A 13086-nucleotide genomic window follows, 5' to 3' on the forward strand; every position below is an offset into this window, starting at 1 on the left:
TGAGCAGTGTGGGTAAGTCACACTCTGAGCAGTGTGGGTAAGTCACACTCTGAGCAGTGTGGGTAAGTCACACTCTGAGCAGTGTGGGTAAGTCACACTCTGAGCAGTGTGGGTAAGTCACACTCTGAGCAGTGTGGGTAAGTCACACTCTGAGCAGTGTGGGTAAGTCACACTCTGAGCAGTGTGGGTAAGTCACACTCTGAGCAGTGTGGGTAAGTCACACTCTGAGCAGTGTGGGTAAGTCACACTCTGAGCAGTGTGGGTAAGTCACACTCTGAGCAGTGTGGGTAAGTCACACTCTGAGCAGTGTGGGGTGGGTCTTTTGATTTCATGTATGTCAATACACTATTGCTCTCTTCAGACACACCAGAAAAGTGCATGGAATTCCATTACACATGACTATGAACCACCATGTGGTTGCTGGGAATTGAACTTAGGACCTCTGGAAGAACAGTTAGGGTTCTTAACCACTGAGCCACCGCTCTAGCCCTGTGGGATGGGGGAGGGGGGTCTTGAGCCAGGGGAAAATAAACTGGTGGATCCATATTGACTCAGCAGCAGGCTCTGCACCGACACCGCATAGGCATCCTCTCACCCACCTTCACAATTACTCAGATGCCAAGGTTACAGGGGAGCTGATGGAACTGTCAGCTGCCCTAGGCCTCATCCTGGCTTTTATCCACTGAACCCTGCCTCCTGCTCAAGGCCTATGGCCTCTGTTCCCTCCACTGTAGGCCAACCACTCATTCCTTGACAGCACATGTGTAGCCAAGAGCTGGAGACTGCAACTGCCAGGACGCCAGCTGCCCCAGGAGGCCTCACGTCTGCCCCAGGGTGAGGGTGGGGAGGTCCTGGAAACCCTATGTGCTGCCTGCCAGCCTGCAGGACCTTCTGCTTGAGTGCTGCCTCATTTTCTCCACCTGCTCAATCAGGTGCTACAGGTGACAGTGAGGGGCATCCAGGGGGAAGCTGCCGGGTCTGTAATTGGGAATGAGCAGTGAACCCAGAGGCAGCCGTGCCAGCTCTCACGGAAGTCACACTAACCAGGCTGCCGGGAGCCTCAGCACAGGCAGTGCTTTCTTTGGGGGTGGGATAGGAGGCAGGACTCAGGTCTCAGGCTTGAACTAGCTATGCAGTTCAAGTTCAGCAGGACAACTTCAACTCCAGATCCTCCTGCCGTCTGGGATTACTTGTGTGTGTCACCAAGCCCAGTAGGGAAGTATCTTTGGCAGCCTTCATCCTCATAGCTGTAGGGTACTTGCCTGGTGCTAAATAAGGACTCAGTGTTTCCTGACTGCAGGGGAGAGGGACGGGAGGGAGAGGTAAGCATCCCAGAACAACAGGGACTAGTGAGGGCAGAAGGCAAGCCGAGGGCATACCGTCAAGGTCCTGGGAAGAAGCCACTGTGCTTCATTTCTGAGGGACACAGCCCTGTTCCTGACACCCACTCAACCGGAAGGTTTGGGATTCCCCATCAGCCTGGGCAGTCCTTGCTTATTTACACAGCACATGCCAGTAAGGGAGAGCGTGGGGTGGCACAGGGCAGCCTCTCCCATCCCCACCCACCAATCCTGCTTCACCTCTACGTACCTTCCACCTGGACGCTCAGCTCCTGCAGATCTTGTTCTGACATGTGGGAAAACCTGCAGTTGGAGCCAAAGTCGCACTGGCCTGCAATGGGAAGACAGTTACTCTCCGCTGAGGAAGTTTCCGCTTCAGCTAAGGGCACTCTGACAGTCAGGTCTCAGAGTTTTAGGGCAGGAGTTTAGGATCTAGAGTAGCAGCCCCAGTCAGGAACAAAAAAATCCAGACTCTCTGTGGCTCTACTCACATTCAGGAGCCCGAGGTACCAGTCTGGCCCATCAAGCATCAGGACTCCATGAGAGTCTGGCTGAAACTTGTCAGTGCTGAGCCACACAGGCATGAGCAGGTCATGCTTATCACGTCCGTGCATGGGGCTAGTATCTGTGGGGCTCAGTGAGCTGCATGTGGAGTCCTGAGAGGCTCACACTTCCTCTCTAGGTCGCCGTACACGCTGTGCCCCTGTCTGGCGCTCTACCAGCTCACTTAGCTTGTGCATGCAGCTGGACTGCTCCTCGGAGACCTTGGAGGCATCTTTGCCAAGGAGAAGTCAATGTTTGGATGACTTCCCCGTTATCAATCAAGGAATCTGAAGTATGTCTTTCGAAATTACAGACTAGTGATGTCCTCAGCTAGGCTAACTAGCAGCAGCACACACATCCCAAGGCCAAGCCTGCAGGCTTGGTGGTCACTGGTCAGGCAGCACTGGCTCCGGAGGGGAGTCTGGACTTGCCCACAGTAAGCACCTGAATACACGAGGTGGGTCCTTGTGGTTTCTACCTTTGCTTTGGCTGCCCAGAAGCTCAGGCCAATCCCTTAGAGGAGCTCACAGGCCCTCTAAAACAGCAGAGACCAGTTTTCCCACCATCGCCTGACTTTCCATCCTTATATGTGTTTGGGTTTTTTTTTGGTTTTGTTTTTGTTTTTTGAGACAGGGTTTCTCTGTGTAGCCCTGGCTGTCCTGGAACTCACTCTGTAGACTACGTTGACCTCAAACTCAGAGATCCACCTGCCTCTGCCTCCCAACTGCTGGGATTAAAAGCATGCGCCACCATGCCTGGTGAGTTTGAATTCTTAATGCTCGTGACTTCACCTCCTAAGTGAAGATGGGACAGCACCGGCACACCAATCCTATACTCATTTCCTTATGAGCTTAGGCCTTCAAAGGAACACCTAGCACACGTGGCTCTGACTCTGAACTTGTAATTCTAGACCTGTTCTTATCTCTGTTCTGCCTGCTGGGAAAGAGAACACAGGAGATCAGGCTCCCTTGCTAACTTAACCAGCTGATCTATGACTTCAGTAGTCTTCCCTGGCTTACATCCCTGAGGGCTTCTTATTCTAAGTGAGCCAATAAAATCCTATTCAACATCTGAGGGTCTTTCTAGGTGAGAAGACATTCCGAGAGATGTTACAACTGACCAAGACTACAAGTGGTTTAGGATGGTGGCAGGGACTGGAGGAGACACTAGTGGGTGCTACGCAGGCCAGACAGGATGACACTTTTCTGTCAGGAGCAGAGTTGAGCTTACCTGTCAGCAGGAATTTCCTGCAGGGTCGCTTGTTCTGTTCATCCAGCAAGATGGCAGCTGCATCTGGAAGAAAAGGCTGGATTCAGATGGCTCCACCTGGGAGGGAGAGCCTCGGGGTGTGACATCAGTGGTACACAGCCCTAAGGAGAGAGCTCTCTATCCATGGAGGAGTGTAAGCTGGGGTTGGCCACAGTGATGGAGATGGATAGAGGGGTTCAAAGTGAGGTAACCTCCACTCCCTACACCCCCTCGGGACCAGCTGAAACCAGGAAGCATTGAGGCTCTGAGCAGCAGGCTGTCTGCACAATGGGTTCAGATGGGGAGGTTTATTTGAAAAATCTAGCACCACAGGACCTCTGTGTGCTTCCTGCAAGCTGGTGAGCAGTCACAGAGCACACACATGTCCTACTCCATGGCAGGCCACACATACAACAGTGACCTATCACTTAGTGATGTCACGACTATTCTAGTTGGTGACAGCTACACAACAATGTGTCCTTGTTATTAAGTGACACATAGTATTTCAACATGAAAAACTTTTCTCAAAGTCCTGATGCACAGGATGGCATCCCACCAGGGCCTAGGGATGGCTCGAAGAGGGAGGTTGTGACCCCCACTCTTCATTTCTCCTGGCATCAGCGGTAGAGACTCAAAGCCGCACCAGCACAGCCTGTACAGGGCTTCTCAGCAGTCAATCTGGATGCTAATTTAACTCTGGCTTCTAATTTCTCCTCTCTTTATTCTCATTGTACAGTTATGGTTTTAAAATTGTGTGCTTCTCAGCCGGGCGTGGTGGCACACGCCTTTAATCCCAGAACTCGGGAGGCAGAGGCAGGCGGATTTCTGAGTTGGAGGCCAGCCTGCTCTACAATGTGAGTTCCAGGTCAGCCAGGGCTACACAGAGAAACCCTGTCTCGAAAAACCAAAAAAACAAAAACAAAACCCTCTGTAAGTTGGCCAGGCATGGTGGTGCACACCTGTAGTCCTTGACACTTGGAAGGGTGACTGACAAAGACTGTTTGAGAATAGGAGTTCAAGGTCAGCTTAGGCCATAGAGCTAGATCCTCTCTCCCTCTCCCTCTCCTCTCCCCTTCCTTCCTTCCTTCCTTCCTTTCTTCTTCTTCTTTTTTTTGTTTTTCGTTTTTGTTTTTTCAAGACATGGTTTCTCTGTGTAGCCCTAACCGTTCTCAAACTCAGAGATTCCCGTCTCTGCCTCCTGAGTGCTGGGGTTAAAGGTGTGCACCCAGCAAGATCCTGTTTCAAAACAGACAGACGACAGACAGACAGATCTGAATAAAGTAGGAACACCTGACCTCAGAGGGCCTTCTATCCACCCTGGACAAGAGGAAAGGTAGGCTGGACACCTTTCCGAAGGCCATGGGCTCTTCAGAGTCCAGGAGACTTGAGCTCAAACCCCAGGTGCGCATGGCCACAGGCAGCTGCTCTTTGCGGCTCTGACTTTGCATGTAAAGGGAACAAAGTTCCCAGCTGCCAAGAGCTGCTGTGGAAACTGAATGGGACAATGGATGGGAAGCCCTTGAGAGGCCAAGTCCTGCTGGGTCCCTCAGAACCACAGGGCTTCCCAGCACTTCCAAGCAGACACAGTTGTCCCCTCCCGACAAGACTGCTATGCGGTGCGGTGCTAACAGCTCCATCCTGCAGAGGTAGGGGCTGAGCCTGAGGCAGGGATGAGCTGCACAAGGACATGAGGTCAGGGAGCAGCAGCAGCTACTTGGCACTGTGGTCTAGAGTCTAGAGTCCTGCTCTTTCAATGTGACAGCTCGCAGGTGGCCGGGTGAGTAACAGTGGATATCAGAGCAGGAAGTCTTTGGGGATGGGAGTTGCTATCAGGGAATCCATGCAGTCTGAGGTCACCAGGCTGGAGAACCAGCCATCTATCACTGGGACTACAGACACTAATGGCCTACCTTCCAGGAACCTTCTAGGCCCAGTATTACTGAGGCTGGTTGGAGGACTGAGCCTGGATCCCAGATAAGGGACCCCGAGTGGATAGCTGAGTGTGGGAGAATCCCACACTACCTAGCCTCTGGCTGGTGTCTCATTGCAGAAGCATGTGGCAGCTAGGAATACGCATGGGCAATCTATTCCTTCAGGTTCTCTGTGGTCCAGATGGCCATGAACTGATCCTCCCAAGTCAGCCTCCTTGGGGGCCGGGGTTACAGGCCGGCATCGTCAGCAGTGAGTCTTAGGCTCACCCGTATGTTTTCCCTCTTAGACAGGATCTCGCTCTGAAGCCCTGGCTGACTTTGGACTCACTGTGTTGCTTTGGCTACCTCTTTCCTCTCCTGCCTCAGCTTCCCGGGTCAGGGTTATACAACATGCGTGCACTTTCCAGTTCTGTTTTAGTTTCCCCGAGAGGGGGAGTCATTGTAGTCACTAACAAGTCCTCGGTGCCTCTGAAGGACTCCACACGGAGACCCTGCAGCGGCCCAGGCCCTGCAGAGAAGCCTTGCTCTCTCCTCGGCAGGCAAGGCTCTTTGTGAGCTTAAGTGTCAGTCCTTCAGGCTTCACCTTTTTAAACACCCAGCTGCCCCTGGGGCACGATGCTTGGTTGCTCTTTTAGCCCTTTGTCTCTGAAGCATCACTTAGCCGTCCTTCCCTGGTCCAGGCACTGTGCCAGGCTGTGGAGTTAAGTGCAGATCAAGTGAGGTCCCGTCCATCCTCCCCATCCACAGCTGCACTACTGTCCAGGGTGTCATGGCAGTAAGTGTTGAACCTGTCACCAGACGACCAGGCTCTTCCTGGAGATTTGCTGTCTGACTTGAGTTCTGAGATTCAGGGACTGTCCTGAAGTGGGAGGACAGTGGGATGGGCAAGTCCACAGAGAGGAGATGCAGGGCAGGAAGGAAACGACAGCAGAATGCAGAAGCCAGAGCAAGCCAAGGACTTAGCCTAAAGCACCTTGCATAAAAGAGCACAGGGCCCTTGAGATGGCTCAGCAGATAAAGGTGCTTGCTGCCTGGTCTAAAGGCTTGAGTTCCATACCTAGAACCCACATGGTAGAATAAAACTGATTTTTACAAGTTGTCCACACACACGCACTCACAAACACACAAGTAACTCATACAACACTGTGTGAAAAGAGAGCCCTGCTTTATCCACCTCTGAACCTTCAAAGGCTGGCTGTGAGCTCAGTACTACTAGGTACTCACTAAGCAATGGCTGAATGACTGAACTCATGAGACAAAGGGCCTGAGGTCAATGCTTCCGTGGATATACAGACATCATTCCTACTTGATATACTGTTCTGTGCTAGTCACCATGGCACTACTGTGCTCCTTCCCCTATTGTTATGTCTGTTTTACATACAATGAACTTAGGCTCACATGGTCAGTAACTGACAGGCAGCTGGTCTTCAGGGCCTGTGCCTGTCCTAACCATGGCCCACGGCACACCAGTTGCTAGAGGGCTCATGGATTTGTCTGAAGGGACAGAACAGTGCTGAGTGAAGCCTCAGCTCTAGGTGACACGCACAAGTGCCTGCCTCTCAGGGTCTGCAGAGCTGCTGTGATCAGGCAAGAGGACGCTACTCAAGAGAAGCCTCCTGAGGAAGTGGGAAGACCTCATGTCCTGCTCAGCCACCAACAGCCAGAGACCCCCGGGGGGTCATCATCTGTAAGTGGGGGCTCCTGGCAACCAGCCTTCCTCACAGAGCTGCTCAAAGGACAGTGTGGCTGTTGATGTGAGGAGTCCTGAGGAGGGGGCTCATGGTGTCTGTCCTTTCACCTTTCTGTAAGGAATATGAAGCCCTCTGCTGCTCAGCCCCGAACCCAGGACATGGGCCTAGGAACCAGTGCCAAGATGATCTTAGCCCAGGCGATGCCAGATCAGCCTTTCTTGGGTCTGGGAGGTAGGAGGCCTTGCCTGACGCCAGGCTTCTGAGGAGCCCCACTGTTCCAGAACTCCTACCCGACCTCCACTCTCAGCCTCTGACCCCACGACTATGCTGGTGAGCCACTCTCCCTCTGTTAAGTCTTGGAGCCTTGCTTTTCTTACCTGAAATAGATGAGCATCTGAGAGATTTAAAGTGGCCCTGGCTGGTCTGCAGAGTGAGCTCCAGGATAGCCAGGCAACAGAGTGAAACTCTGACTCTGTCTTAAAACAACCAACCAACCGTGGCTGGTCCCAACCCCTCCCCCTGGAACCTGCATAAGGAGATGCTCTCAAAGGCTCTGTGTTGTTTTGATTGAGATGAGGTCTTGCAGTATACCAGGCTGGCTTCGAACTCCTGGACGTGTAAGGCGGGCTTAGTGACTCTTGCCTATGATACTACACCTAAGAGGCAGAGGCAGGAGAATTGCTGCAGGTCAAGGCCAGCCTGGGCTACATAGTGAGTTCCAGGGTCCAGACCTTGTGCTGGAGTGATCCTGTTTAAAGGGACAAGACAAAAACCCGCTGGCCTCAGGTGATCTTCTTGCCTTAGTTCCCAAGTAACCCCTCCGAAGCTTCTAAGCCTCAGCAGCATGCTTACCTAAAGGTCCCTAGACAATGTAGACGCACAATCAGGGGTGAGAGCCACTGTCTTACGAGTCACTCCAAAGAAGAAATGGCTTCCCCTTTCTTGCCTTCTTGGCTGCTAAGACTCAGTTTGTAGCTTGCCAGCTCTGAGTCCTGCCCCACACCAGCCCTGAACCTCGAGTGCACAGGCACTACCCACCTCATTCCAGGACCTCCTGGTCCACGCAGCCACAGTGCCTGTTTTAGTCAGGGTTTCTATTCCTGCCCAAACATCATGACCAAGAAGCAAGTTGGGGAGGAAAGGGTTTATTCGGCTTACACTTCCATGCTGCTGTTCATCACCGAAGGAAGTCAGGACTGGAACTCAAGCAGGTCAGGGAGCAGGAGCTGATGCAGAGGCCATGGAGGGATGTTCTTTATTGGCTTGCCTCCCCTGGCTTGCTCAGCCTATTCTCTTATAGAACCCAAGACTGCCAGCCCAGAGATGGCACCACCCACAAGGGGCCTTTCCCCCTTGATCACTAATTGAGAAAATGCCTTACAGTTGGATCTCATGGAGGCATTTCCTCAACTGAAGCTCCTTTCTCTGTGATAACTCCAGCTGTGTCAAGTTGACACAAAAATAGCCAGTACAATTGACCCCTTGTCAACTTGACACACAAACACATCACTAGTAAGCCTCAACCCTTACATTCTTATTCATCCCCAAGATCTAAATAACATTAAAAGTCCCACAGTCTTTACATATTCTTAAAATTTCAATCTCTTTAAAATATCCATCTCTTTTAAAATCCAAAGTCTTTTTACAATTAAAAGTCTCTTAACTGTGGGCTCCACTAAAACAGTTTCTTCCTTCAAGAGGGAAAATATCAGGGCACAGTCACAATCAAAGCAAAAATCAATCTCCAACCGTCCAACGTCTGGGATCCAACTCACGATCTTCTGGGCTCCTCCAAGGGCTTGGGTCACTTCTCCAGCCATGCCCTTTGTAGCACACACGTCTTCCTCTGGGCTCCAGATGCCTGTACTCCACTGCTGCTGCTGCTCTTGGTGGTCATCTCATGGTACTGGCATCTCCAAAACACTGCATGACCCCTTCAGTCCTGGGTCGTCAATTGCAACTGAGGCTGCACCTTCACCAATGGCCTTCCATGGCCTCTCACAGTGCCGAGCCTCAGCTGCTCTGTGTGACCCCTTCATGCCTTCAAAACCAGTACCACCTGGGTGACCCTTACACATTACCAAGTCCCACTGCAGAAGGAGTACAACCTTGCCTATCTCTGGAACACAGCCTCCTTGTGCTTTCAGAAAACACTTCCCAGAAGATGTCACCTCAATGATGCTGGTCTCTTCTTAATCACCGCTAATTTCTTAGCTCCAGCTAACCAGCATCAATAGTCCCAGTAATGCAAAGTTTTTGCTTTAGTAGTTCTGGTATCTTGTTAATCAGAGCTGATTCTTCAGCCCCAGCTAACCAGAACTACAAAATCTTCACAATAAAAACAGCAATGGCCCTGAAGAGAGTCTTTAATTTTCCCTCTGAAATTTCACAAACCAGACCTCCATCTTCTGCACTGTTCTCAACATTATCTTCCAAGCTCCTACACAACATCTGACAGAGCTCTTAACAAGGAATGGATCTTCAAGCCCAAAGTTCCAAAGTCCTTCCACAGTCCTCCCCAAAACATGGTCAGGTTGTCACAGGAATACCCCACTCCCAGTACCAATTTGTTTTAGTCAGGGTTTCTATTCCTGCCCAAACATCATGACCAAGAAGCAAGTTGGGGAGGAAAGGGTTTATTCGGCTTACACTTCCATGCTGCTGTTCATCACCGAAGGAAGTCAGGACTGGAACTCAAGCAGGTCAGGGAGCAGGAGCTGATGCAGAGGCCATGGAGGGATGTTCTTTATTGGCTTGCCTCCCCTGGCTTGCTCAGCCTATTCTCTTATAGAACCCAAGACTGCCAGCCCAGAGATGGCACCACCCACAAGGGGCCTTTCCCCCTTGATCACTAATTGAGAAAATGCCTTACAGTTGGATCTCATGGAGGCATTTCCTCAACTGAAGCTCCTTTCTCTGTGATAACTCCAGCTGTGTCAAGTTGACACAAAAATAGCCAGTACAGTGCCCATCTCCTGTGCCTTTCAGCTGGCTGGCTCAGGACAGCTCCCACCTATGGCTGCCCTGAGTGGCAGCTTCCCACCTCAGCTCATTATCAAGTCACTCCAGGGTAGAGAAGCCTTTCCCCGAGGGCAACACCTTCCTTCTGGCAGAAGAACTGCTCGGCCTCTGTGCCCATCACTGAACAGCCACTCCCACATCCAAGTGTAGCCAGCAGCAATGTCCATAAGGTCGCACTCCCCACATCCAAGTGTAGCCAGCAGCAATGTCCATAAGGTCGCCCTACAGATCCAGCCACTGCCCAGCCAGCTCCCCATGCTTCTCTTACAGGCCGCACCCTCTCCCCTGCTCCCAGAAGTTGTCAGAAGTCTCCCTACATTTCAGCCAGTGGCTAAAGACGAACTCCTCAGAGAGGGCTCTTCTGACTCACAGTAGCTCTTAGGCAGTCCATGGTAGGCAGAACCCAGAATCCTTCCTCACGTGACTAGGGAAGGAACCCTGGCCAACTCCTCTCTCCATTCTTCCTTTGACTTCCTGGCTTGCAGTGCTGGAAATCAAACATAAGGTCTTCGGTGTGCTGGGCAAACAATCCATCCCTGAGGTACAGCCTCAGCCTTTGGCTTGGTTGTATGTTTGTTTGTTTGTTTGTTTTGAGACAGGGTTTTTCTGTGTAGCCCTAGCTGTCCTGGAACTCACTCTGTAGACCAGGCCGGCCTCGAACTCAGAAATCTGCCTGCCTCTGCCTCCCGAGTGCTGGGATTAAAGGCGTTCACCATCACTGTCCGGCTATTTATTGTTGTTTTTTTTTTTTAAACAAAACAAAACAAAACAAAACAAAACAAAAACAGGGTCTCACTATGTAATCCTGGCTAGCTTGGAGCTCACTATGTAAACCAGGCTAGCCTCAACTTGAACTCTTCTACCTCCTAAGTGCTTAAAATAAAAGATGTGCATCACCACACACACACACAGCCCACACATAATTTTAAAAAAAGATAGAGCTGAAGAGAAGACTCAGTGGTGACATTTGTTGCTCTTGCAGAGGCCCTGGGTTCAGTTTACAGCACCTATATGGTGGTTCCCCTCCATCCATAACGCCAGCTGCAGAGCCCCTGACACCTTCTGACTTCCACAGGCACCAAGCACACATGAACGCAAACACTTATATACATAAAATAAACGCAAGAAAACCAGTCCATCCCAGACTATCCCTCAAGTGGTCCTTGTCTGACAAAGGGAAGGTAGGGGTGCAGGCTCAGGAGCCGGCCTCCACGCCCGCGAGCACACACCTCGGAACATGTCGTACCACACCTTCTTGGCCTTGAGGTGCTGCAGTCCATTCAGGTGCTTCTTTCGGTTGTGGAGGTTGTCCTGGAAGGAGCGGTCACAGTAGTCACAGAAGTACCGCTTCCCCATGGCCACATCCACTATACGTTGGGGCCCTGCAAAGTCACAAAACATGTGATTAGACCATCGAAGAAAGCTTCATGCACCAAAGCTCTGGGCACAGGGCCCTCGACTGAGCACAGCACGCCAGGCCTGCTTCCTGGAGAGCCTGCACGGCTGACCATTCATTAGAAGTAACACGCCTCCTGGCATAGGGACCTTGCACTTCTGCTGCAGTCCCCAACACTGACCAGCCCAGCCAAACTGCAGAGTATGAGGCCCAGGTCTGGAGGTTTATTCCTTTAAGTTTTTAGGTAATTCTCATAGTGCTCATGCTGGAAGACCATCACCGTAAGCCCTCTGGCTACCCTCCCATGTCCCCGTCACACTGGGACCTCCTGTGTTCTCTCCTATTTAGGCCTTCTCCCTGCTCCTCTCACATGCCAAACACTTGGCTGCCTTCTTGTGTTTGTACTTGCTGCCCTTGGGCCTGGATGCTGTCCCTCAGATACTGTCCCCCGTGGGCACTCAGCCCTTTGATCTTTGCTCCAATGCTACCTTCTTAGTAATCTGCCATGACCGCTGTATCTGAGTACATGGGAGCCTCTTCAGTTCTCGCCACTCCCGGTTTTATTTTCCCTCACAGCACTTATCTCCTTTAGAGCAATAAATCACTTGTTATGTTACTGTCTTTCTTCTCCAACAAGAATATAAATCCACAACGACAAGTAGAGTTTGCTGTTTCTGAGGGGCCCCAGCACCTGAATGGTACTTGGGACAGAGTAGACAATCAAGCCTTTACAGAATAAATTAATGAGTTACCACGTTCTCTTTGGGACAACAGGGATTCAGAGGGAGGAAGCCTAACATCACACAGCTGGTAAGCAGAAAGCACATTCAGGTCCCCTAAAAATTCTGTTTCCAGGTGTCCTCTCTCCCAGAGCTCACTCAGTGCTCAGGGAAGCCAGTGAGTTCCAGAGCAGTGCTGACGGCTTCCTGAGGAGACTAACTGAATCTTGGGGGAGGAGGCTCCCAGCCAGCATCAGATGGAAATGTCTTAAGGCCTCAGCAACAGTTCCCTCAGCCACCATTCCCATGCCAGGAATCTGGAGCCCAAGGTGGGTAGTGATTCTCTGCCTCTAACAGTCAAGCCTTGGGTCTCACAGCACGCCGGGAGCCACCCAGAGGGACTGGCAAAGATTGAGCGAGGCTAGAGCAACCTCACGTGACAGAGCAGGGTCCTGAGGCCCCCAGGAAGATGGGAACGACTTCCTTGAGGTACAAGGTGGCTGCCTGGAGAAGTTACCAAAGCCCTAGACTGCCAAGTACCTGGCAAACAAGGCTGACTCTGGGAGCCAATCCACAGAGCAAACAGATGGGGGAACACACCTCAGGAGGGAGGGACTGGGGAGAGGAGGAGAGACAAACAATTGCCCTGGATGGTTCAGGCAGCCAAGCGGGCTGATGGAGAAAGTTGCTCCTGCAGCAGACAGGGATGGCAGCCATTAAGTCAGGGGCTGTAATGGGATCAGGAACAGCTAGTCATTCCAAATGAAAACGTATAAAACCTCTCTTCTCCCATTACTTCCGAGAAACTGCATCCCAGACACGAGGATTTGATCTATTAAATTTGGCAGCTCTAATACACCCCATCTTGCCAATAAACTTATAGGAATTGGATTGAAATTGTAAGAGATGAACGCTTAACGGCCGAGTGCTTAACCAAGCCATTCACGAAGCTTGAAGCTCCAAGGAGCTGCTGGCTCCGGAGAGTAATGGGAAAAGGAGGGGCGGGGGAAGGTGTCCCTCTGGGAGACTGACGTGAAGTGGAGCAGTGGCTTTGCAAAACCACAGGGCACTGAGAAAGCAGCTGTGTGACCTTGTGCGAGTCACAGTCCCTTCTTGACCATATATCTTACCATGCGACTGTGAGGCAGTGGGTAAGGACAATGAGCTTTGTTTCAGGAGCAGTATAGAGAAACATGC

General features: G+C 51.4%; 1 protein-coding gene across 1 annotated transcript in view; it reads right to left on the bottom strand.

Annotated features, from left to right (window-relative positions):
- Window positions 1-13086, bottom strand: part of Zmat5 (zinc finger matrin-type 5) — a 35015-nt gene that overhangs the window by 6770 nt on the left and 15159 nt on the right. The window contains exons 2-4 of the mRNA XM_021177622.3: window positions 11004-11156; window positions 3114-3176; window positions 1591-1671 (exon numbers count right to left, since the gene is read on the bottom strand). Of these exons, the coding sequence (XP_021033281.1) occupies window positions 1591-1671; window positions 3114-3176; window positions 11004-11130 (271 nt within the window). The 5' untranslated portion in view covers window positions 11131-11156. The remainder of the gene's footprint in view (window positions 1-1590; window positions 1672-3113; window positions 3177-11003; window positions 11157-13086) is intronic.

This window comes from Mus caroli, unplaced genomic scaffold, assembly GCF_978045245.1.
Source record: "Mus caroli unplaced genomic scaffold, Mus_caroli_1 scaffold_13, whole genome shotgun sequence".
Classification (NCBI taxonomy): domain Eukaryota; kingdom Metazoa; phylum Chordata; class Mammalia; order Rodentia; family Muridae; genus Mus; species Mus caroli.